Here is a 27699-nt window from a genome sequence, read left to right as displayed (position 1 = left end):
TTTCCTTAGTGAATTTTACAAAGGGATTTCATTCAAAATTCAATCCTTATACTTAGTACACTTACAGAATTGAACTTGACAAAGTGGAAAAAATCTCTCCTCATAAATATGGTACTCATATACTCATTAGTTGAATAATATTTACTAATGGAAAAGTATAGTATTTGTAACCATTCAAAGTTTTCTCAGTAGTTCAAAGTTGCTAATTTATGTTAAAAATTTATTATAAAAATACCAGCAGAGGGCAGATTGACTAATTTTGTTACCATAAACTTCAGATAATTGCTATTGACAAGTTTGGATTAGTTAATGAAAAAATCAGGTCTTACAGTTAATGTGAAAATATAATCTTTTCTAAAACCAAAACTTTACTTTCCCCTGGACTGGAGAAATTAACTCTTGAGCTACAAAGATTGAAGACGGTGGGCATGAGAGAATGGACAACATACCCACGTTCATTCTAGGGGCAAGATCATGCATATTAGGCCACTGATTCACTGTAACAGAACCATAACATTTCAAGTACATTACAGAATTCTCATTAATTATAGATTTTTAAAATTTCAAGTAGAAAAAAGTAATTTCAAAATATGATGTTCAGATTAACTTAAATATTCAAAAAGTTCAGTCAGTCCCCATTCAGAAACAGATAAACAGTATATTTATTAAATGAGTTAAGACAAATAAACTTTACAAATAGACAAATAATAAAAGGCTCAGTGGCTAAAATAGATGGTAAGCATCATTGAAAGAAATCAACACCATCACGGTATCTCAGTTGGCTTACACGTGTAAAAAGAAATTTTCAAAGAGCAGTTTCACAGAAATGAAGCCAGTTTTTTTTTTTTTTCTTATAAACAAATTGCCATTTCTTGGTTCAAAACTGACATCTGTTATGAAAATTACCATATCACATATTTATAAGATGACAAGGAGTAACTCATCTTCAAAGTGCAAGTAAGTCTATTTACAACCACAAAAAAGGCAATGATGAGGAGAAAAAGATTTTTAAAAAATATACAAAGATTAAAAACATTTGGGATGCAAAATTAAACAATTTTTTGGTTAGAGGATAAAAGAGAAAAAGTGATTGAATTACAGATGCTGATTTCAGCTATACATACTATATAATGGGATCCAAGATCTTTAACAGCTTGCTTGCATTTTTTCCTACTTACATAATGCTCTGGAAATTTCTGGTAGAAATTACAGTGTCTCAAAGAGAGAAATACACACTAAGCATGTCTTGCTACTACTTCATGGATGTCATAAGACCCGTTTGTGGATTAGAGTTGGTGTAAAAAGCCATTGCCTTGAGTTGAAAAATGAATACTGTAAAAGCTCAATACAAACCCTCCAAAGCACATGCACTTCTCTATCTTTTGGTAATTACATTCATATTTAAGCATAATCAAAATAAAAAAGAAAACTGAAAACACTTCCCTTTTCTCTATTCCCTATGCCTTGTAGGCTCTCCAGTTGATAGGATAAATTTTTAGAGTTGAAAAGGGTTCTTTGAGATAGTCTAGTCCACCACCCTCATGTAGGGGAGATGATTTTCCCAAGGTCATGCAGCACATTAATAGCAAAACCCAGACTAGAAACCAAGTCTTGATTCCTAGCCTCGTATGCTTTCCAGCATATCATGCTACCTCTTTTTACAGTATGATTCACTCTAAATACCTGATGAGTAATGTACAATTACAAATGCTGACAGAGCCAACGTGTTTCTAAGTCTTGCAGAGGATAACTGCAAAGGATTGATGGAGAGAAAAAGATTCTCCCCGACCCACCAAAAATATCAAGCACCATCAACTAAATGTTTCTTTGCTGGGTCAGCATTTTCAGATGTTGTAGTAGTCCTTGTAAACTTTATGACAGCCTGAGGATTGTATATCTGGTGAAATCTGGGCCCTAACACAGTGCCAGTTCCTAAATGGTAAAGACAGAGGCCAAAGAGGGGAGAAGGCAGACCAAAGAAATAAAGACTTGAAAAATCCAACTGGCTTAGAGACAGGCATTCCAGCATACGGTTAAGTAATACATCTAAATATATATTTTTAGGGCCTTTCCCATCTTTTCACATTATCATTTTAACTAATTTGTTATTTGGCCACTTAAGAATGAAAACAAATGTATCCGAGACAATGGCGGTCGTTATTATTATTTTTTTAAACTCTGAGACTATTTTAGGCAAACTAAATAAACTCTATGAAGAACATGTCAAACTGCAATGATTTTCTTAATCTGCTTCTAGTAGATTGCCACCAAGGAATGAAAGAGGGTACCTCATGGGGCTGTTACCATCTTGAAATTTATTCCAATTGCAGTTAAAGAGAACAGACCGATGCACCACATAGGCAGAACTGAGTAAAGAAGCTGAAAGTTCTTTTTAAAAAAAATTGCTGTGTATTTATTTAATAAAAGGGCATATTTATTTATGTTTACAAACAAGTTTCAAAAACAAAAGGAAAACATGTATGCTTCTACTTATTAACCTTTTTCAAAATGCCAACAGCCCTCATGCTGTATGAAGGTTTCTAAGGATTTATTAGAAAAAAATAGAATCAATACAGTTCACTCACAGTTCACCAAGACATCACTGAACTAACATGTTTAGACAAAAACAAAAAGGACTAAAATTCTCTTGTAGTTTGATAGTTTGATTTAATTTGATTTGCCTGAAATAACAAAAGCATTTCAAGCATCTTTCATTATGTCGTTGATGTCCTGCATTAAACAATCTACTAAATTCTGAACAAAGGTTATTAGCAAGTTTTCAAAAATTTTAAAAATTAAACAGTTGTTTCAAAACCATTAAGTAGTAAATGTATTTAAGAAACTAATTAAGACAGATGCCATAACTTCATTAGAACACCACTGCTCATGTTTTTTTTGTTTTGTTTTTTTGTTGTTGTTTTTTTTTAAACAAAGCATTAGTGTTATCTATTTGGCTATTAGTATTAGCAATTTATCTACAGTATTTAACAAGGTAAATTGTAGGCAAAAATTTAGTACAGTTTCAATAGAAACACCCCCCCTCCTTTTTTTTCCTGAAAATACAGCAGTATTTGAAGGACTAATTTTATCTCTGCATCAGTTATAAGGAAGCGTCCCATCTATGAACAGGAACAAAAAAAGTATCTACAAACCTTGTAAACAGATCTGCATCATTTATAAACATAAATAATCCAAATTATTAACAGCCAACAGCAGAAATTAAAGCATCAATTCAATGATCCAGGGCTCTTTGCTTGCTTGCCCAGCTTTATTCCTCCCTCTCTCCCATCAAGGATTGAGATCAACTAAAACTTTGCTAATATACTGTTCAGGACCATTCTTAGGTTCTACTGATGATCCACAGGTCGACTTATGCTGAGTTACTGTTTATCTGTCAGTTCATTTCTCCCACCCCCCAAAAAGCACCCTCAGTCTGGCAGAAAGCTTTGCTTTTTTTTTTTAAAAAAATAAATCTACATTCGTACAAGTATGTCTTCTGTTGAAGTCCAGAGACAAGAATACTATCTTGTCCGTCACAATATGTGAAAAGACCCAGTTTCAATTTGTTTCTTTACAATGCAGCTAGTGTGTTAACATTCAGCTTACAATCAGAGTGATGTTTCCAAACTATGTAGTGGGCTTCCTGGGGATGAAGAGGTAGCAGACTTGTTCATTTCTATTGTAAGGTAAATCCCGCTGTCAACAGCATTGTTATTTTTGTTGGGAGAGGGTGGAGGACTGGAGTTACGTTTTGTAGGAGCATCATCTTCAGCGTCAGTGTCATCAATAAGGGGAATATGAGGTTCTGAATCTTCTATCCTAAACTCAGGATGTGTCATAAAGTTGTGAATTGAACTTCTTGATTCCGGTTTTTCTAACCCTTCATATAAAGAACTACGAAATGCATTCACCACTCGAATCTGTAAATATCAGAAAACACAGAAACATATCAGTACGCTGTTACCTTAATTTAAAAATGGTTCATTTATGAGTCTGAATCCACAAACAGCTAGGGATGAGTGAATCATATTTGCATGTAATGCAGTGGAACTTGCAATACACTGTAAAAAAAATGAATATTTTAGTAGGACACTACAGAACAACAAAACCACATACTCTAAGAATTAAGGGGAATAGAATTCAAAGTAATGCTAAGAATATCTCATTGTCACTGGCTAAGAATTTAATAGCCATTTTATAGGATATTTTTCCCTAAGAAAACAAAACCAAAGAGAAAACAAACATAAAATTAACCATACACAAGCGTTAGCTGATTTTTTAAATAAAAGAAATATAATTTTTAAAAACAATTCAAATAAGTTAAACGAAGTCAAGCACAGAGGGTTACTACTCATCATGCTAGGAATTAGGGAGTCACCAACTATGAAAAAGCCAAGCAAATATAAGCTGAATGCCACAATGAACTCACATCTACCCCACTACACCCTTAATTAAAAAAATAAAAATAAAGACAAAACCCAAATAAATATCTATGAAATGCCATTAAACAGCTATAAATATTTGAGTATATGCCATTTGTCTATAAAGTGTTAGTGTTTTTCTCTATAATAATAAAACTTAGATAACTTTATGTACTACACTCCACTAGAAAGAACAGATTTAAAATAAAACAAAAAACTTTCTGAGATTCTTCTATGAAAAATTTCCCAAGGAGAAGAAAAAGTGTTCAAGCATTTTCACCCTTAAACACACAGACCCAACAATTCATCTTCCTTCTCAGAATTCTGCTAAATGGAAGAAAAGAGGTCAATGAGTAATCAACTCAAATACATTACTAAACATACAGACACGGGGTCTCATTAATCCAGTATCATAAAGACTTAAAAAAAAAACCCAAATAATTGGATTATTATTATTTATTATGTCAGTTATTCAGATATAACTGAGATTGACATTTCAGGAAAAAAGATGACTAAAGTCCTAAGTCACCAAAATCATCTCATAAAACAATGGTATTCAAAAAATAAATTTCTTCACAGAGATATTTCAATTTATTTTGTAAAAATGTAACAATTTATGCCTACTTTTTTACTGCATATATTTAAGGCATACAAGTCTATTTGATACACATTTACAGCATGAAACAGTCACTACAATCCAGTTAATTAACATATTCACTAGCCCACATAGTTACTGTCTGTGTGTGTTGAGAACACCTGAGGTTGGACTCTCCTAGCAAATTTCAAGTAGACAGTAGCGTTGCTACCTACAGTCACCGTGCTATACATCAGACTTCCGGAACTCATTCATCTTGCATAACTGAAACTCTGTACTCCTTGAACAGCATCTTACAATTGCCCCTCCCCCTGGTAATCCCCATTCTACTCTACTCTTATGCGTTTGACTCTTCCAGATCCCCATTTCTGAGACTTTAACCAAAGGAACTGAAATCAAGATTTTGGAGCGATTCCTGCACTCCCGTGTTCGCTGCTGTCAGTGGCCAGTATGCACAGAGAATACGAACTGGAGGACCAGCCAGCCTATCTGGTGGGTGATGAGCTGCTTAACATGACTCTGAAGTTGCTGCTTATTGGACTTGTTTGCTGGTATTGCTAATGGAGCTCGAGAAGCAGTTGAGGTCTCTCTTTTGTTCTGACCAGTCTGGGTAGAGGACAGTAGTGAAGAATCACGGGGAAAATGAATCAATTTTTGAAACATGTTAAATTTGTTAAACAACCAAAGTGAAAATATTCAGAGTTCAGAAGAAAGTTATGGGTGTAAGTTACAGATCTGGGAGTTTAGCAAAGCTCCAGGAGGGGTAGTGTAAAAAGTAACAAGCAGGTGAGGGCAGTAAGTGTATTTGTACATACAATTACACACACCTGTGACAGCAATGCCCCCCCCCCCACCACCCCCAGTACTCTTGCCTGGAAAATCCCAGGGACGGAGGAGCCTGGTGGGCTCCAGTTCATGGGGTCGCTAAGAGTCGGACACGACTGAGCGACTTCACTTTCACTTTTCACTTTCATGCATTGGAGAAGGAAATGGCAACCCACTCCAGTGTTCTTGCCTGGAGAATCCCAGGGACAGAGGAGCCTGGTGGGCTGCTGTCTATGGGGTCTCAGAGAGTCGGACGCAACTGAAGCGACTTAGCAGCAGCAGCAGCAGTGACAGCTGAAATCGGATTCCTTTCCACTGAAGTTTTTCAATTTTTTCCCCCTCTCTGACAAAATTTATTATGTTATCCTAGAATATCGAAGCTTGAAAGGATATTTGAGATAGTTTATTTCAACCACTTTACAAATAATACAACCGAGCAACTGAAGACAGGTGGTTGCCTTGCCAGGTCACTCCAAATTAGTGCCAGAAAGTCTCAGAGCTAAGGTTTCTGGACTCCCAACTCCAGGTTCTTTCAAGTCAATAAAAGAAGAGAACATATGGACATTAACTTTATAACTAACTCTACTAGAATAACGTACTTCCTAAGATTAAGGTCAGCACAGTACAAGGGAAGCTTAGAAACGCTCCAAAGCAATATAATTTTCAAAAAAACAGTTCTCATGTTAGGCACACAAAATAACATCTAGATTAACTAGGGGTCACTGAAACAAATTTATTTCACTTCCTGCTCATTAAATAAGAAAGCATCCAACCTAAGGCATGCCACTGAGCTAGTTACATTTGCTCTCATCTCTATAACTTTCTATAGGTAAAATTCTCACAGAACAGTAGTAATTCTGAGTGATGAAAAAGCACAATTGTGTGCATTATACTGTAGGTAGATAGAAAATTATTTTAATACCACAAAGAAATCAGTTTAAGCAGAAACTGATTACCTATTTTTGACAATCCAACCCTACGGTTTATTTAATCCAGTCTTTAAATGTTATTCTTTTAATAGCAATTAAGACCTACTATGTACAACACTATTTAAGGAAAATTCAACAATTCCTATGTCAAGAAAAAAATTTAAAGAATAAATTATTGAGAGGAAAAAATCTGAGGCATGAAGCACAGATGGCAAACAATACATTGAAATGATTATTATAATACTAAAGTAATTTTAGGAAACTGAAAGTGATTACCAAGGTAAGCACTACATCAAATCTAGCAAAGTAAGATCATGTACCATGCTAAACCACCCGTTTTCTTAAATATAATCCTAACTTTTGATAGGAGAAAAGAATATTACTGACCAAAACATGGTACACAGGAGACAGTTGTGTTTTACCTTCTACAACAGACTTTTCCCAAAATTTGTCATCATACTTTTACGATACGCACTATAAATTAAATAATTTCAATGGTAAAGTAAAAGATACTTTGCAAGGAAAGAAAATTCTAGGTTGCTTTTCAAAGTTGTGTCTTTGTACATCGAATTTTCTCAAAGTGAGACCTGTGTAATAGCTAATGTTTTAATTATCTGGAATAGGGGCTGGAAAATATTTTCTGTCAAGTGCCAGATAGTATCTACTGCATAGCACAGAGGACTATATTCAATATCTTATAATAATCTATAATGGAAAAGAATTTGAAAAAGAATGGATATATATGTATAACAATCACTCTGCTATACCACTGAAACTAATATAACATTGTAAATTAACTATACTCCAATTTAAAAAAGAGGTTATAAACAAGAGTCAAAGTTTGACATAGATATTCCTAAGATTATTCTCTACTAGGGCAGGAACCCAGTGATAAAATTAAACCTTCCATTAAATGAATTAACACCATTACCCTGGCTACCTGTGCCCAGCAACTCAGAGGTTTCATACAGAGTTGTGCATCAGAAAAGAGTCTGCAGCAGGTGTGGGTGTGTAAGACTTAAAACAGAGCTTGTGATTGATTTGATATTTAATATAAAGCCTGGGACCCAATTATACAGAGAAATACAGTTAATATGATACCACACCTAGTGAAAAAAGTCAACTATTTAAAATTTTGCTGAAATAAAAATCAACAGAATTTATACCACCTAATAGATAAAACTTGTCAAAAGTTTAACTTAAAGCTAATCAAGAGGAAACAATCAAATTCAGAATGTAGGACACTTTATAAAACAATCTGCCTGGATTTTTAAAAAAGAAAATCAATGTTATGAAAAATAAAGGTAGAGAAAATGGATCCAGGTTAAAGGAGAGAAGAGTCATAACATACACTATTGAATGTCCTTTCTTGGATCCAGGATCAAAAAAGCTGTAATATATGACATTTTGGGGGCAAATGAAGAAATCTAAATATGGACTGTGTATTAGATAAAATGGTATATATTAATATTATAAAGATAAAGCAGACATAATAAAACATTAAGAAGTGGTAAATCCAGGCAAAGGGATTTTGTATGGATTAACCTTTCAACTTGTCTATCAGTTTGCAATTTTTCAGTTTGGAGGGGAGGGACTGTATCAGGATTCAGTCTCAGTTTGGCTCCTTCTTGCGGATATAAATAGAAGCTTGCTTTCCATTCCAGCCTCATCAACTCCTTCATTTCATTACTCTTTTAGTTTTAAACTATATCAGCTGGGATCTGCTTTCCTCAACCAACAAATTCTATCAAAGGGTCAGCTTGCAAGTCATTTCCTTAGGTAATTTTCCCTGACATCTCAGGGAAGGGCGAAGACTCTGTTGTAACAGTTTCATCACCATGTCGAAATTCCTATCTCCTCATCTGCTTCTCTCCCTAGAGGACAAAGTCGGGAGGTTCCAGAGCACGTAGTAGGCCTTGCAGTGTTTATGAAATACAACAAAGTGAACACTAAGAGCAGGAGGTGAAGGCATGAGTGGTAACATGCCCTTGAAAGCCAGGAACCATGTGGAATCCAGATGAGGGAGGGATGCGAGTGACATCAGCCGTCCCAGGCCTAAGGCTGCTTCTTCCATGTCATTCAGGCAGGTGGCACCACAGTAACTTCTAAGAGGAAGATTCCTATCTGTCCATGTATATAAATGTAACATCCTAAAGTCAGTCACCCTAAAGATATAACATGCCTAAAGTTACACGGTCAGTTTGTCTTTTCAGCACCTGGGTGCTCTTTCTTCTACATCATGCTGCCTCTGCTTATTGGCTATGGACACCTCATTTAAACTCTAAGTCAGCTTTCACATCTGTAAAATGGGGATAGTTCCTATTCTGCCTGCTGTGCAACACTGTCAAAAATAACAAATGAAAATTACTTAAGCAAACAGTGAACAGGCAGACTCTTGAGTGAACAGTCTTTTTTTTTTTTTTTTTAAAACAGCATTGTTTTCTCCCTTAATTTATCCTCTCCCCAGTTTCCCAATGGATGTGAGCTTGAGCCAACTCTGGAAGATGGTGAGGGACAGGGAAGCCTGGTGTGCTGCAGTCTGTAGGGTTGCAAAGAGTTGGACACGAGTGACTGAACAACTACGTTTCCCAAGATTCCTCTTTAGTCTCTCACTGGCTAAAGATCAAATGGAAAAGATAAGTCACTGCCCAAATCAGGTATCTCGACTGAGTTGGAGGGTATGGATGAGGGGTGGGTGTGTTATATCTTTAATGTTTCCAATATACTGAGAATCCACCATGGAATCAACAAGCTAATTCAGAGTAAGGATGATAAAGGTTATAAGACTTCTGGAGAGTTTACTAAAATGCAACAATCTGTTATATTTCTTTACACTAATAACTACATGAAAGGGAAATTAAGAAAACAAATCTCATTTACAATTGCATTAAAAAGAATAAAGTATCTAGGAATAAATTTAACCAAGGAAGTGAAAGACCTGTATACTGAAAACTACAAGACATTAATAAAAGAAACTGAAGATGACACCAATAAATGAAAAGATACTCTGTATTCATAGGCTGGAAGGATTAATAGTGTTAAAATGTGCATGCTACCCAAAGCAATACAGATTCAATGTAATCCCTAGCAAAATTCCAATGGCATTTTTCACAGAAATAGAACAAACAATCCTAAAATTTGTATGGAATCACAAAAGACCCTGAATAGCCAAGGCAATCTTGAGAAATAAAAACAAAGCTGGAGGCATTACACTCCCTGATTTCAACTGCATTACAAAGATACAGTACTTAAAACAGTATGATATTGGCATGAGTTTGTATACAAATGGAGATACAGATCAGTGGACAAGAACAGAGACCCCAGAAATAAACCCATGCATTGGTGATCAATTAATTTACAACAAAGGAATCAAGAATATACAATGGGAAAAGTCAGTCTCTTCAATAGATGGTGTTAGGAAAGTGGGACAACCACATGCAAAAGAATGACAGTGGACCACTATCTTACAATCACACACAAAAATGGACTCAGAATTATAACGACTTTAACATGAGACATGGAAACCATAAAGCTCCTAGAAAAAACATAGATGCTAGGCTTCTTGACATAGGTTTTGATGACGATTTTTTGAATCTGACACCAAAAGCATAAAAGGAAAAATAAACAAGTGGGATTACATCAAACTGAAAAGTTTCTACGCATCAATGAAAACCATGACCAAAATGAAAAGGCAACATTTTGTTCTCATAAAATGTGAGAAAATATTTGCAAATCTATGTATATGATATGGGGCAAATATTCAAAATATATATATATTTCAAAATCTATACAAAACAACAACAAAACCCCCAAATAGCCCAATTAAAAATATGGTCAAAAGATCTGAACAGCCATTTTCCCAAAAATATATATACAAATGGCCAAGTGGTACATGAAAAGATGCTCAATATTGCTAATCATCACAGACATGCAAGTCAGAATCATAACGAGGTATTACGTCACATCTGTTAGGATGAAATGGAAACATTTCAAGCGTTAAGCGTTCACTGATGAATGAATGGATAAACAAAGTATGGTGGACACACACATGAATAGTATTTAACAATAAAAATGAAGGGATTCTGGACATTTGTGAAAACACAGATGAACCCTGAGAGTATTACTATCCTAAATGAAATAAATCAGACAGAGAAAGACACATACCGTATGGTTTCTCTTACATGTATATGTGACATATAAAAAAACCCCTCCAAAACCAAGCTCACAGATATTAAAAAAACAAATGGTTGCTGCAAGAGGTGGGAGGTGGGCAGTGGTGAGAGAGCTGAGTAAACTTAAAAAAAAAATTGAATAAAAAAATTTTTAGTGCATTTTCCCTACTTTGGAAAACTCAATAGAATATCTTATCTAGGAAGCAATTTTAAATTGATTGTATAAATGAAAGAAAAAAAAAAAACTCACATAAATACCAAAGAACTTAGAAGCTTCTACAGGGTTTCCACCTCAAAACAAAACAAAATAAATAAAAAATTCACAGCAAGCCACAAAGTCTAGGCTTAGGAGGCAAGTGAGTGAAGTGAAGTCACTCAGTCGTGTTCGACTCCTTGCGACCCCATGGACTGTAGCCTACCACACTCCTCTGTCTATGGGATTTTCCAGGCAAGAGTACTGGAGAGGGTTGCTATTTCCTTCTCCAGAGGATCTTCCCGACCCAGGGATCGAACCTGGGTCTCCCACATTGGAGGCAGATACTTTACCGTCTGAGCCACCAGGGAAGTCTAAGAAGGCAAACACCTGCGTATATATATGCTCAGAACTTTTCTTCGGGTACCAACTTACTTTCTAAACTGATCAAGATACAAGTCAAGGCACTACGTTCATTTTCAGCTTTAAAAACACAATTTCTTGGTTCTGTTAGATCAGTTTCAAATAACATGCTTTTGGGAGTCATGCAGAATGGAATATGTTTAAAGGCATATACTCAAAAACTTATAGTCGTTTCACAAATTCTAAGCTACAGTTTTATTCCCCGTATTAACTACCAGAGTTAGCGTAGAGACAAAGATTTCATGTCTGATCTTTGGTTGCAATTGTTCCACCTGTTATCTAGCCCTCTAAGAAATAAAACGACAACAAGGACAACACTTTGAGGTCTCAATCCACTTTACGAAAAGAAAGCTTTATGAAAAGCCTGAACAATGAATTCAAACATTAAGGAGAAAATGAGAAACGTTAGGTGTGTGAAGTAGGAGATGTTAATTTCATGCACTTAGGAACACACACTCACACCCCACAGTAGTAGAAGCAGTAGAAGAGGAAAACACTACATGTGTAGGGGTAGAAATATTTGTTACATCATGATGCTGGCTGGCGATGGAGGGTTGCCGCCTTAGTGCCCCCTGAATGGAACTTCCACTCTGGAAAGCATTCACTACATCCATCTGCAAGGAATCAGAGATTGTGACAGCTTGCTCAGCAAGAGAGAGAGAGAACAAGAGAAAGGACCATTCCATCTATCAACATATAAAAAGTAAAGAAAAAGGCACTTTTTACAGAGCAGATAAATAGGCAAGAGGAGCATTTGGAGATGAAGGGGGTGGAAAAAAAGCTAGGAGAAAAGGAGCTTAGGGGCATACGGACACATTCTTTCGGGGTCAGTTAAAACTTGCACTCGTTCCAAGCACCAGTACTATTTTTCAAAAGAGTAAGTTCTGCGGGTTGGGGAGGCTAGAAAGGAAGTGAAGGAGCACATTCAAACCTCCTCCCCAGCTCCAAAGGCCCTTGGCTCCCGCTCCCATCGTCTCTCCTACCTCTCCACCAGGCCCATACCTGTGTCTGGATTCTGTTCAGACCTCTAAACCACAAGATCTGGCCACGCCGCAACTCCCGCTCAGCGTGATCAATCTCTTCCACATCCTCCGCTAACTCCTCCTCAGGTATTTCCTCCTTCTGTGTGCCATGACCAGCTTCTTTGAGGAATTTTAAACGGCTAGTTGGAATTGTTGAAATAAGCTACAACACAGGGGAGAGAACTTAGAAACAAACCATATCAAAATACAATGAAACTGATCAACTTCAATACAGAAAAGGAATGAAAAGCTGCACTCAAGAGCCAACTAGCTTTACCAATGAAGCAATGAAATCTTGTCCAGCATAGCCTTCTTTCTCAGAACAAAAAACATTCTTCTGTTAGCTACACAAAAGATTTAAGTTTGAAGGGCAAAAGTTTCCCTGAATGAAAATAACCTGATAACATTTGCAAATTTTATTTAAGACATTTGAGACCATGAATTATCCAACCATGCTTTGATATACATATATATATATATACACATAGTTACTTAAACTCATATTAATATTTATTTCAAATAAAATGAAAATCGATCTTAGAGGATGCAAAAGAAGTTTACATTTCATTAGCGCTTTAAGAATTCAATGAGGAAAAAACACACTAAGTTCAGAAAACCTTCGAGGCTGCACTGAAAATAGATTTATTCAATGTATTTATTTTCATAAAGTATAACTATTTAAAATTGGATTAACACTGATTGAGAATGCTACCAAACAGGAACAAATGCCCCAGAAGACATAAAAGATAGAACAATACCAATATGTATTAACTTGTAAGTGTTAACAGCCATTTCTTAAGGAAGTTAGGAGAAACAGGCATGCAGTAAGTATCAGAACTGCTCCGAGAACTTCTAGTTCAACCACCTCATTTTAGAGACGAAACAGGTTCAGAGACCCAGAAAGTGACTTGTTCATGGAGTGACTAAGACCCTAGGTTTCCTGACTTAACACATCAGTGCTTTCTACCATGGCACCTAAAAATCAATAGACAATGTCAACCAAAGACAGTTACTAATGCCTATTAGGCATCTACACTATATTGAATTTCCTCTTCTTGAAAATAGCCAGATGTGGGGGGAGGCTGGGGGTTTGGCTTCGCCTGTGAGGGAACATTATAAAGTAACCAGAACAGTTAAAAAAAAAAATGTGGAGCTAGTACAGATCCTACTTAAAAGAAGATCTCTGTTAAAAAAGGTCTTTACAATGAGTAAGAAGAGAAAGCTCAAACCCTAGAAACAAAAGAAAAAGATAAAAAGCACGTAAAGATTGAGTTAAGGTTAAGTACAATCTGAACGTTTAGTCTGACTTGCAAAATAACCATAAATTAGTTCACATCAGCTACACACTGTAACATGTGCTAACCTGCATTTATGAAAATGTTAGTAGATTCTCTATCAGTTTTAGACTTAAAATGAACACACACACTGTTATCACTTATCTTTTAAGAAACAATGACATACATCTGCAAGTCAGCTACCCATCATGAAGACGAAGGACATCTCATTTTTGAGGCAGTGTATTTTATATGTACACTGTTAAAGTCATTCAATTCAAATCATCTAAAATGTCATTTTGTGGCCTATTTTTCCAGACACCAGGAGTTTTATGGAAACATTCGTCATATCAACTGAAACTCAAGATTTTTTTAATGCTACATTTTTATGAAATTATATAACAGAATGATAAAAAGGCTAAAGCATATAATATTTTTATTAAAATATTAATTCTGAAAATGCAAAGTAGGTCATAGAGCAAAAGATACAGATATTAGCATTCTGACCAGTTATAAATGTATCATTTTAGTAACAGTTGTAAAACTTGTTCTAAAAAACAAGTTAAAAGACTATGTAAGAAATTAGTGTTTTATTGCATAGGCATAATCATAATTAATACCAAGTGACATACTAGAGCAAATATTACATTAAAAAGAATCTCTGAATATCCTTTCTTGACCCAGAATGAAAACTACTTAGAATCAAGTTATAGAATTGATTAAAGAGCATACACACTAGAAATTAAAAAAAAAAAAAAATCACTTTAGGTTTGAACAAAAAGTGATGAGATTTTTTTACCTGGCCCCAGAGTAACGTTCCCATTCCTAGGAATATTGACCATAGCCACTGCTCTATTGAAAGTTCTGAACAACTGAAAGGTTTTCCACCAAACTGCACAATTATTATCTGGAGGAATAATCAAGAATAAATTTATTTAGTGAAGTTGCTGACTTACACTCTGACCCATGCTCCTTATATCTCATTGTGGACTTGTAATGAACAAACAAAATAGCTGATCCAGACATGCTTTGAGTAGCACAAAGGCACTGAAGAATGACCTTACTTCCATCAGTTGTCCTGGGCATATCAATCTATGCCAACAACTAAGTGTTATCAGACTTGCTTGGTAGAGAGACAAGAAGTTATGTTTTTGCAATCCTCATATATTAAAAACAGATAAAATACACCTAACTTTGATAGTAAGTAGGAACTAACATTTTAGTGTATCAAGAATAATGATTTCTTTTAAATAAAATACTTCAACAAACTATTATACAACAACTAAGCAAACAACAGTTCCTCTCAAGTTGACAGAAAAACTGAAAGCTAAAACAGAAACAGTTTGCAGAGAAATAATTAAGTTGAGAGTTTTGGGTTTCAGAATCCACAGTGCCCAAGGCACAGAATGAATAAATGCTTCAAAATTCTTAGACCTTCATTTTGAAACTAGCACTGTCACTGTCTGATTCTAGCCTTGAAAAGCTCACTTTTTAAATCTTACTGTGTTTACTGACCTCCTGATGTGATCACGCACCACTCACCCACCTGCTCTGATTCCAGATTCTGCTACTAACAGTCGTTTGCGTAGAAGAGTACCACAGAATCCAAGGTGGTATAAAATATAGGTATAATACATAATTACATAAAATTTACCATATGTAAAGTGATGCTTAGTTTGCCCTTATTATGTCTTTATAAAAATGGCAAAATTCAGTCCTTTCTATTCCTTTTCAACCTCACTGTTCATACCCCGTCTTCCACTTCTCTTCTGCTTTGTTTTGACAATATTACAAAATATAAAACTGGCATATAACCAACTCAGGATGCAGTCATTTAGAATCATGTGGATTTTAAAATGCTTATTTCAAAACCTATTATTACTTAATAATGAACTCAACTGTAGAAATACAACTGCTATTAAGTGCTAGAAGCAATTAAGGAATCACTCTAGGTAGACTCAGAAGTGGTTAGCTGTAAGACTGGCCTTCAATAAGATCAACATTGTAACGGTTTTCGTAAAAGCAATGTAGAATAAATAATCAGAAGCAGTGAGCACGAGCAAACGCTGCTGTGGGCGGTGTCACAGCCGCAGAGGCAGCAGTGCGCCTGAAGGAACCCTAGTTTAATGTACGCATTCACACGGAGAACTTCAGGATGGGGCCGATTTTCACTTGAGTTGGGATATTTAAAATTCTTCTTTGATGTCAAGGCAATACACAGAAGGCCCACACATTGAGGTCGAGTAATTTCTGGAATAAGCCACCTGCTTACCTAAGATCTCCACACAATAATCATATTTGAAACTCTCTTTTACAGTTACCCACCTGTACCACAAAAGTGCCTAAAACAATTGTGCAGAAGATGGCATTATTAAAGATTCCTTCAAACACATTTCTTTCACCGTGAATTTTCCGTGCATTTATTTCGTTGAAAAGTTGCATCAGTACAAAGGTATTAAAAACAATAGTATAATGTTCCGATGGAGGAGCATGCAAAGGAGCATTTCTTCCGCTATCAATATCAAAAAACTTTTCTCCTGAAAGAATGAAAAATTATTGCTTTGTAATTATCATACAAAATAACTGGACATTTTAAGGAAGCATGCAATAAAACCTAGCCAGACCGTTTGCTGTCAAACAGCAGCACAGAAAGAGTCGTGAGGGACCTGGGATCCTCCAGTACCACTCTCTTATTTTATATGGAAGGAGACTGAAGCCCCCCTGAACTGTGGTGACATGTTCAAGATCACATCCAAGTTAGTGGTGGGGCCAAGGATAAGAAATCAGGACTCTACTTCCCACTACTATCACACTGCCTCTCAAAATGTACTAAGCATCCACTGCCAGAAGAAATTAAAGATCAATGGGGAGCCAGAAAGAAAAATAACATGCATTCTTGAAAAATCTGCAATATAAGCTCAGAACCAAAACAACCGAAGCGTTACTGGGCGTTGAATTCTTACCAGCAAACAAGAGTGTGAAGACTACGACAAGCTGATAGAATGCATGACCCAAAATATTCTTCATCATTGTGCGTGAGATGAGAGGCTTATTTCTACCATACGGTTTCCGAAGCAAGAGAGATTCAGTGGGGGGTTCGGTCGCCAGAGCCAGGGAAGCAAGTGTGTCCATGATGAGATTTACCCATAGCATCTGCACAGCCTTAAGTGGTGAGTCCTAGAAAAGACAGGTTTCTTAACAGACACTCACAACTTTCCAGGGATTCAGCAATTCCCAGGAAGCCATTTCTATTTAAAAACTTAAAGTACAGGAGTTAAAAATTACATTTCTATATTAATTACCCTAAAATGCTAAGCCTGAACTTATTTAAATACTTAAATATTTAAAAAAGGCAGGTTATATACATTTGTGCTCTAAAATAAGCAAGTTTTAATAAACAAACTGTCAACCTACCTGAGTAATACAGGCGCCTGTGAAAGCAACAATCACTGCTACTACATTAACAGTAAGCTGGAACTGAAGGAATTTTGAGATGCTGTCATAGACATTTCGTCCCCACATAACTGCTTTAACAATGCTTGTAAAATTGTCATCCGTGAGAATAATATCAGATGCTTCTTTAGCTACATCAGTTCCAGCGATACCCTATTAAAGAAAATTTCTGTGAATTAGACTGAATGTTTAAAATACAACTTTTAAATATTTGAAAGGATAATATGTATTTTACAAACAAAAACTTACTATTATACTTAATAATTATTGACTTACATTTACTGTAAAACGGGGTAATATAGTTAAGTCTAAGATACTGTCTCCCAGAAAGACATTCATCTCAGTAGAAACTGAAAATAATAAATGAGACATTTATAATAAAGTTCAACTTGGGTTAAAAAAAGGAGAGAGAGAAATGGACACAGGTACTACCCCAAGTTCCTTCCAAAAGTCACATAAAATATTTTTTTAAATTAAAAAATAAAAACTCACAAAGGCTAAAAGTTAGTGGGAAAAGAGATACATCATAAGAGGTTGGAAAGCAGATAACTAAATAGTTAAGAAACTCACAGACCCAGAAAGCTGAACCCTAAACCAACAGTAGGGAGAGCAGAGTAGCAGCCTTTTTGCACCCCAGGACTCTTCTAAGTAAGGCTCAGGACTTGCAGCACCGGATGAAGAGGTGAAGGCATGAATAAAAACAGGAGAAATTCTTACGTTTACTGAAGACACTGAAGAAGTACTTAGAAGGTCCGCACTAAAATAACAGGGTCTCTCAACAGGGGAACGGGATGGATGAATAAGTTGTGGATTAATAAAAGTGAGTGAACCACAGCTCTATGCAACCATGCAGATGAATCTCACAATAATAATGCATAAAGGAAGATGGACTCAAAAATAACATGTAATATATAATCCTAATGTACAAAGTATAAAAACAGACAAAGGGAATCTTCAGAATACTGGTTATCTCTGTGGAGAGACATAGCAGTAATTAGAAGAGAGTGTGGGTGAGGAATATGTGAATACAGAACATATTTCTTGCCTTGCACAGAACAGGTCTGTAGACTTGGGGTAATCCATTCAGTGCATACTTACGACAGAGAAACTTTTCTGTACGTGTTACATTTTAATAACAAAATTAAAAGAAAAGGCAACTGGAGCCCCAGAGGCCCTCCCCAAGTCACACAACTGGGCACTTTGCTACTCCCTGGCCTGGCAGGAGACTGCCTGCTAATTGACCAAAGAGGGTCCAACAGCGAACTTTAGACTCAAGGGTACCACGCACTGCTGAGTACAGTACTCTTCTTCTCCTACTTGTTTCCCAGAAATCAAGAGTGCCCTGTAGGCAGCCGATATGAAAACTCTTTCCTGAAAATCTGATCATCCTAGGAGATGAGACCGAAAGATACTGAAAATTCACGGCACCCTAAGAAAGTAAAATGGCCAAGCCAGATCACTTTACTGGGAAGCTTCTGGTTGATAAGGCGTATGTAGAGGCCTCAGGCTTTCCAGCTTCCTACTGGTAAAAATATGCAGAAACAACCAATCATCACTTTGACATGTGATGAAAGCACTAACCTGAAAGACACAGACTAAATTAAAGGGAGATAGAGACTCTACAGAGAGACAAAAGCTGATTAAAAAAAAAAAAAACCTGGGTTTACCAGGTGGTGTTAGTGGTAAAGAACTCACCAGTCAATGTAGGAGACATTAAAAAAAAAAAAAAAAAGAAATCCTTAGAATGACAAAAGGCACAGCAATGAAACAAGAGCTCAGAGATCCAAAAACAACTCTTGGAAATTAAATATATGGAACTCAGAGATCCAAAAACAACTCTTGGAAATTAAATATATTTTCTTGGATATGAAAATACAACAGAAGCTGAGGAAATACTCCTGTACTCCTGCAAGATGATAAAAGTATGGCAGACAGGAAAAAAAAAAAAGACAAAATAAGGCAAGCTCACGAGGTTAAAAAATCAGGGGGACAAATTCTCCACAAAGAATAAACAGTGGAGAAGAAATAAGACAAGTATAAGAAAATTTCACAAAATTGAAGACAATGAGTTTTCACAGAAAAAAGTTGCCCTGAGACAAAACATCATGACATTTCAGAGGAATGAGAACAAAGGAAAGACTTGCATACCACCAAAACGGAAAGAAAAACAAAAGGAGGTTCAAAATTCAAAATGATACGGAATAACAATGAAGGTACAAATCCAAAATTCTGAGTGAAGTGATTTTCGATCTAGATTTTTATACCAAGCAGGACTAAGTATCAAGGAGGAGTCTTTGAAGAGAGAGAGATTTCACTCATAAAAGTTATGAAAAAGTTTAACTTTCATGAATCCTTTTTCTCAGGAATCTGTTAAGATGGCTTTACTACATGAGAGAGTAAACCAAAAAAGACGATGACATCACACAACTTCGTAAATCAACTATACTTCAATAAAAAATTTTTTAAAAAGAAAATTACAGCAAATCTAAGAAATTCAAATGCAACATAATAGAGGGGTAAAGGAAATTCTTAGGTATGGAGAAAGAAGAGACAGCTGTGCAGCAGGCTGAGCAAATAGTTCAGATTAAAGCATGTCAAAAGATCTGGGAGAGGTACTTGTAAGAAGGCAGAACGGTAAAACTGCCTGACACCTCTGAAATAATGAAAGGAGAAGATGCTGATGAATTAGTGGTAAGAACATTAAAAAAAAATAAGAAAATAAACAAATAAATAAAGATTAAAAGGTGAATTGAAAAAGAAAATGTACAGTGAATACAAAAAGTCATGCAAGGAAGTAATAGTAATTATCAGCGACCACATGGCTCAGCTTGGAATAGCATTTCCAGTCACTATAACCAATCACAATAAGGATGGTATACTGACTGATCTCTAACTCTGATGGAAGAAGACAGGATAGAAAGTGCGCATGAAAGCTTATAGATGTCTCTGTGTGTGCCTATCAAAGTGCTAAATCCTTACCTCCCTAAATGAAAAGTCATCAACAGATACTTTTTATTAAACAAATTTAAAAAATCCTTGTTATTGTGCTATTTAGATACATGGAGGCCAACAACTAAGGAAAAGAAACAGCGAAAATAGTTGCTTTTCTTTAGTCAAAAAATGAGCTGTAAGAAATGATATGTGGTAGGGGATATAGTTTATCAAGTCTTATACAACTGTCTGACTTTTTAAAAGCTATGTAATATTGTTTTGATAAACACAAAAACAAAGTCCAAATCAAGCTTTTCTTGAAATAGTTCATGAAGGAGCAATCTTAATTTAAAATTTTGGTTTCTAGCTCCTAATCTGAATATTTTACTTTTAATGTGCAACATACTTAACACATCTAAACCCAACACATTTCCCTGCCTCTGATCGTTCTCCATCTTTAGCAAATGCAAATCTCACACTCCCCAGTTCAAAATCTTTTGAAATTTAAAAAGCAACTTTAAGATGTTAATTGGTGTCCAAATAAAAACTCGTTCCATTGTGAAACAAGCTTGGGAAACTTTCTATCAAAAAGAGTTTAAAACAGCTTTTTTATGAGCTTCTTAAAGCTGTATGCTGGGGTTTTCCAGGTGGCTCAGTGGTAAAGAACCCGCTTGACAATGTAGGAGACCTGGGTTCAGTCCCTAGGTTGGGAAGATTCCCTGGAGAGGGTTGCCAATATCAAGAATAATACTGGCAACCCACTTCAGTATTCTTGCCTGGAGAATCTCATGGACAGAGGAGCCTGGCAGGCTACAGCCCATAGGGCTACGAAGAGTCGTCAGACATCAGAAGTCTGCTTGGGAACTGCTGATCTACAGGATAAAAGAACAAATTGCTCAGCTTCATAGTCAAAGCCCTTATGATCCTCACATCTAGTACCCATCAACACCACACCCTCTTCTAGGGAAGTCAGGCTACTTGTAATTCTTGGGAGTCTCTTGGCAGTACTTTTCTCCCTCCCTCAGTTCAAATGGCACCTCTTTCAGAAAACCTCTCTTAGCCTGTAGAGGCAGAGTCTAGGACTTCTTCCTGGAGGCACTCCCTGGGCTGTGTTTAGTTCTTCATTGTTGCCACTGTGCTTCACGGATTTACTCCCTTATGTGCTGAACCTTTAGGAGGCAGCAACTACTCACCTCTGGACCAGATTACTGGAAACAGCTTCTTAATGTTTGGAGAAGAAACAAATGTTTATTAACCCAAAGTTTGAAAGTATTTTAAATTAAGATATTTTAACTACCTTAGGGAAGATTTTATTACCACAGATGCATACCTGGTTTCAGAAATATTAATACATCATGGCGTTAGGTAGTTAGAATAGAAAACAGGAGTCCAAAATGGCGGTGGCTAAAAGACAAGGAAGGGAAAAGCCCACGAAAATAGAACAGAGGAAGGTCAAAGGAAGGTCCGAGGACCAGAGTGAGGACTTCAGGTAGAATAATCAGCACTCCTGGCTAAGCCCAATTTGCATAGGGCAGGCCCAGGGGAGAAAAAACATATAAAAAGAGCCAAAGGGCTCGCTCTCGCCCCCCACCCCCCGCTGCACACTGGGGCGCTCTTCTCTTTGCGCCTTTGGCTCGACATGCCCTCACACCTAGAAGATGGATTTTCCTGCTATTATCTAAATAAAATAGAGCTGTAACACTGACTTGTCTAAGAGCTATAACACAGTCTGTGTGAGACCTGAGAGCTATAACACGGTCTAAGACCCAAGAGCTGTGACACGCCAAGGAGGGCTTTAATGTCCGTCACTCCAAATCTTTGTTGTGACAAGACAGAACCAAGGAGCAGACACTCGCCTGACATCTGTGGTGCCGTGACTCAGATTTAACCTGGCTGAAACAACCACGGCGTGGGCCCTGCAAGGGGGAAGCCAAGCACAGCAGGAGCCCAACTCAGTGAAAGCTCCCATGGTAGAAGCGGAACGTGAAGAAAACCCAGAGCAAGGGAACTGACAAGAGGCCCATCGTGCTGGAAACCAGGACAGCGAAAAATGAACCCAGCAGAAAGCTCACGCTTCTGTCTCATGATTCCAGAAGACCTCCGGTTAAGGTAGGAGGTCCCCGCTCCTATGGCTGGAGGGACATGCCTAACAAAATCTTAATTCCTTGACAATCTCTTGTTTCTCATTTTCTTGAACCCCTGCGAACAGGCGGGAGGCACTGGGTGCAACTGAGGGACTCTGGAGAGGCTACTCCTCAGCATGTCCCAAAGGCGCTATCTGCTGAGCCCCAGTAGCTGTTACCCAAGCCCATGGGGGTTCTTCTGTTCTTACTCTTCTCTGTGCCAAGGATCAGGCCAATGAAAACTGTGAGCACAGGTCAGGAATTGAGCAGGCTTTCTGGCAGGCTACGAAGGGGATCCCTTGGCACATTTGTCCCACTGCTTTTTCCTCCTGTCCTTCAGCTCTCTCTCTCCTGGGACTCAAGCCTGGCCAAAACCCATGAAGCTTAGGCTCTGTCTCATTGCAAAAATTCATTGAGAGACAAAGCAATAAGTAAGAGGTGGATCTGTTAGGATTCAGAGAGAAGCCATTCTTCAGGGTGTGGGCCATTGCCGAGGACAAGGGCTGGGGCCATGGAATGCAGCCTGGCTAGGTTTTGCTGTCAGGGTGAACTCATATGCTAATGAGTGGGAGGATCATCCCAATCATTGGGGAACCACCCACCCCTCCCTCTTTTGACAGTGCCTTAGAGCTGTCCTGCCAACTCTGGGTGTGTCTTTTGGCTTACAGATTGGGGATTAAGGTTTACTTGAATTTAACTTCATGGGAAATAGATGGGTAAACAGTGGAAACAGCGTCAGACTTTATTTCTCTGGGGTCCAAAATTACTGCAGATGGTGACTGCAGCCATGAAATTAAAAGATGCTTACTCCTTGGAAGGAAAGTTATGACCAACCTAGACAGCATATTGAAAAGCAGAGACATTACTTTGCCAACAAAGGTCCGTCTAGTCAAGGCTATGGTTTTTCCAGTGGTCATGTATGGATGTGAGAGTTGGACTGTGAAGAAAGCTGAGCGCCAAAGAATTGATGCTTTTGAACTGTAGTGTTGGAGTAGACTCTTGAGAGTCCCTTGGACTGCAAGGAGATCCAACCAGTCCATTTTGAAGGAGATCAGCCCTGGGATTTCTTTGGAGGGAATGATGCTGAAGCTGAAACTCCAGTACTTTGGCCACCTCATGCGAAGAGTTGACTCACTGGAAAAGACTCTGATGCTGGGAGGGATTGGGGGCAGGAGAAGGGGACGACAGAGGATAAGATGGCTGGATGGTATCACCGACTCGATGGACCTGAGTTTGAGGGAACTCCGGGAGTGGTGATGGACAGGGAGGCCTGGTGTGCTGTGATTTACGGGGTCGCAAAGAGTCGGACACAAATGAGCTACTGAACTGAACTGAACTGAACTTGTCATGTTGGACCCAACTGATTTTAATTAGTTTACGTTATGCCCTTGTGCTATGTCATTCTTTCAAAGGTTGTGCTCTGCCCCCTTTCCTCCTGTTTCACGCTCCTTTCCTCAGCCCCATCCGGGCCCACAATGTTGCCTCTACAATCTTCTGGAGGGATAACCAGAAAATAGCTGGCCTTGGGAGGGAAATACTATATAATATCCAACCCCTTAATCCTACTCAGCACTGGTCACACTGGAGATTTTGGGGATGCCCAACTCTAGTCTGGGGGTCCCAGGAGGTCATCCTGCCTTGACCTGCCTAGGGATCTGGTCCTCGAAACCTGCTCGGGGATTTGCCAGTCCCAGGGATCCCAGGAGGTCGTCACACCTTGACCTGCCCAGGGAGTCGATCTCCAGGGGGCTGTCATGCCTCAGCCTGCCTGGGGATCTGCACCCTGACCTGGGAACACTTGGCTCTCAGGTTGCAACAGTACTGGGTAGGATAAGCTTCAGAAAGACTCACCCCTAAGGAAGTACACCCATGGAAATTGAAGGAGGACTGTTAGTTTTTTCTTTTCGTTTTCCTCCCTGTCATGACTGTCTTTCAGATGGGGAATAACCAATCCACTTCCCGGCAGATGCCCCTGAGATGCATCCTTGATAACCAGAAGCTGTTCGATCCTCTAACTCTGAGTAGGAGTCGCTTAAAATTCTTTTGTGCCACTGCGTGGCCACAGTATCCACTGGGGGACAAGGAACACTGGCCTGAGGATGGGAGTTTAAATTACAATACCATCCTGCAGCTAGAATTATTCTGCAAAAGACAAGAAAAATGGACAGAGATCCCCTATGTCCAAATCTTCTCCCAATTAAGAGATATGAAGGTCAAAAAAAAAAAAAAAATAGATATGAAGGAACTCTGTCTTAAGTATAGGATTATTGTATGCCCTAAAAGTGAGCCCACTAGGCAAATGGTGTTAGGCACAGGCAACCAAGAAAAGGAACCAACCCGCACTGCTTCCCGCCACCCGCCCATGAAGGCTCAGCTCCCACAGCTCCCGAGTTGTCTGGTGCTCCTTCCTTGTATCCAAACGTGCCCCCATATCCGGGAGCACCCCCTCCACAAAAGCCAGCTCGAGTATGTCCCTTAGTTGGAACTGGAGGCGAATTCAGACCAATTTGGGTCCATAAGCCCTTCTCCCTCTTAGAACTAAGACAGATCAAACAAGACCTGCGAAGCTATACAGATGACCCAGGCAAATATATAGATACATTCCAACATATTACCTTGGCCTTTGACTTGATGTGGAAGGACATCATGGTCATATTTAGTCAAACTTATCTGACCCTGAGCATCCAAGGGTCTTAAAGGAAGGTATGCAACGGGGCTTCTGAAGTCAAGCGATAAATACCCAGTAGGAGAAACTGCAGTCCCCTCCTCCGATCCTAACTGGAGTTATAATGACACTGAGCACATCTGGGAAAGGGATCATTTTCTAATCTGTGTGAAGGCAGGATTAAAAGCAGCCCAGCAAAAGTAATCAGTTATGCCCGGGTCTCAGCAATAACTCAGGAGCCCAACGAGAACCCCATTCCCTTTCTGGAGAGGCTAGAAGAGGCCCTCCAAAAGTTTACCAATCTGGACTTAAGATTCTTATGAGGGACAGGTGATTTTAAAGGACAAATTCCTGTCCCAATGTGCATCAGACATCAGAATTAAGTTACAACAGCTACAGCAACAGGACCCTGCTGCCTCTTTAGATGAGATGGTCCAGACAGCCACCAATACCTTTTATAACAGAGAACAGGAGAAGGAGGCCAAGGCCCAGGAGAAGGAGAGAAAGAAAGAGATAAGGCATGCCCAGATGCTGGCCGCCCTCCAGAGAAGCCCTATGGCAAACCCCGAGTCCTTGAGGGACAAGGCACGAGACAGATGCCTAATCTGTAGACAGGCCGGGCATTGGGCCAAAGAGTGTCCAAACTGTGACAAGTCTCCTAGAATGGCTTGCCACAAATGCCATCAACTGGGACATTGGGCGGCACTCTGTCCCCGGGACCCGAGAGCCTCAAGGTCAAGCGCCAAGCCTGCCCTCACGATGGTTCAAGAGGACTGAAGCGGCCCGCTCCAGCCAGCCCGCCTGTCACAGATAACCATCACGGGGCTGGAGCCAAGGGTGCAGCTGGTGTGGCAGGTAGGCCCAAGAATTTCTTGGTTGACATAGGGGCTACCTACTCTGTCTTGATCTCCTACTCCAGAGCCTTCTCCTCCCAAACCTGTTCCATTCTGGGTGTTACAGGAAAAGCAAGTACTAAAAGATTCACCCCAGCACTTCTTTGTTGCTGGGATGGACAAATATTTTCCCACCAGTTTCTGGTGGTCACTGGGAAGACATACTGCCCTGGTGGCTCAGATGGTAAAGTGTCTGTCTACAATGCGGGAGACCCGGGTTCAATCCCTGGTTTGGGAAGATCTCCTGGCGAAGGAAATGGCAACCCACTCCAGTACTATTGCCTGGAAAATCCCATGGACAGAGGAGCCTGGTAGGCTACAGTCCATGGGGTCACAAAGAGTCAGACACGACTGAGCGACTTCACTTTCATACTCACTAAACTGGGGACCACCCTTGTGATGGGAAGCTTTTCAGCACTTGGAGCACTACAGCTCCTGGTTACTACTGAAGAACCCATTACACCTTCTTCAATAGAGAGGGACCAAAAACTAGGGGAAGACAAAATTAACCCCCAGGGGTGGGATCAGGGGATTCCTGGATGAGCCCACCAAGCTGAAGCGGTCATCATTGTCCTCCGAGATCCCACTCGGTTTCCTAACCGGAAACAGTATCCCTTAGAAGAGAGGCTTGGGAGGGACTACTATTAATTTACTTTAATAAGTAAATTCCTTGCTTGTGGGCTATTGGTTCCCACCAGTTCACCATGTAACACCTCAATCCTCTCAGTAAAGAAAAAGGATGGAATCTGGTGAATGGTTCAAGATCTCTGGATCATAAATGAAGCTGTAGTCCCCGCCTCCAACCCACAGTACCCAATCCCTATGTAATCTTGGGAGAAATCCCACCCAGGGCCAAGTGGTTTATAGTCCTGGATCTCAAAGATGCATTTTTTTGCATACCACTGGCTAAAGAACCCCGATATCTTTTTGCCTTTGAGTGGGAGGCCCCAGGAGAAAAACACCAACAGATGACTTGGGCAGTATTACCTCAGGGGTTTAGAGATAGCCCCCACCTGTTTGGACAGGCCCTTAGCCGGGATCTCCTAGATCTGGACCTGGGACCTAATGGGAAAATATTACAATACGTAGGTGACCTACTAATCTGCTCTCCAGATGAGAAAGTGCCCAACAACATGCAATTCAGGTTCTAAACTTTTTGGCAGAAAGGGGATATAAAGTCTCCCGTGCTAAGGCAGAGACGGTCGAGACAAAAGTCACTTACCTGGGAGTTCAGATTACACACGGGTCTAGGAGGCTGTCCTCTGATCGGGTACAAGGAATCCTCCAGTTGCCCTCCCCCACGACTCGAAAACAATTGTGAGCTTTCCTGGGGCTAACTGGGTATTGTAGAATCTGGATACCCAACTATGGTCTAATTGCCCAGCCCTTATATGAAAGCTTAAAGGGATGGGATGATTCAATCCCAATAATGTGGGGAACTCCTCAAAAGAAGGCAGAGGCTACACTAAAACAGGCCTTAACTCAGGCACCTGCCTTGAGGTTGCCAGACCCAGAAAAAGCATTCCAACTTTATGTCCATGAAAGAGAGGGAGCAGCCTTGGGAGTGTTAACTCAAAGGTTGGTATCTGAGCCCCAGCCTGTAGCTTACTTATCCAAGAGGCTTGATCCAACCGCCCGAGGCTGGCCCCCCTGCCTTTGAAATCTTGCAGCTATTGCAATCATGATAGAAGATGCTTTAAAACTCTCCTTTGGGGGCAAACTAACTATTTTTACCAGCCACCAAGTAAAACAACTCCTAAATGGGAGAGGCCATTTATGG

The 27699-nt window shown here is 38.9% G+C and overlaps 1 protein-coding gene across 7 annotated transcripts in view; it reads right to left on the bottom strand.

Annotated features, from left to right (window-relative positions):
- Positions 1-638: 638 nt before the first annotated feature.
- ATP2B1 (ATPase plasma membrane Ca2+ transporting 1) overlaps positions 639-27699 on the bottom strand; it is a 135355-nt gene continuing 108294 nt past the window's right edge. For 3 of the 7 annotated variants that reach the window (XM_025284346.3, XM_006067024.4, XM_025284348.3), the window contains 7 exons: positions 17269-17460; positions 16818-17031; positions 16180-16391; positions 14654-14761; positions 12561-12743; positions 12086-12172; positions 639-3920 (listed from right to left, as the gene is read on the bottom strand). In XM_025284346.3, coding sequence (XP_025140131.1) covers positions 3609-3920; positions 12086-12172; positions 12561-12743; positions 14654-14761; positions 16180-16391; positions 16818-17031; positions 17269-17460 — 1308 coding nt within the window. In that variant the 3' untranslated portion in view covers positions 639-3608. Of the gene's footprint in view, positions 3921-12018; positions 12173-12560; positions 12744-14653; positions 14762-16179; positions 16392-16817; positions 17032-17268; positions 17461-27699 lie in introns of all 7 variants that reach the window. The other 4 variants (XM_025284349.3, XM_006067025.4, XM_025284347.3 and 1 more) reach the window with 4 other exon arrangements.

The sequence above is a fragment of the Bubalus bubalis genome, chromosome 4 (assembly GCF_019923935.1).
Source record: "Bubalus bubalis isolate 160015118507 breed Murrah chromosome 4, NDDB_SH_1, whole genome shotgun sequence".
Taxonomy (NCBI): domain Eukaryota; kingdom Metazoa; phylum Chordata; class Mammalia; order Artiodactyla; family Bovidae; genus Bubalus; species Bubalus bubalis.
This window is presented reverse-complemented; position numbering and strand designations above follow the sequence as displayed.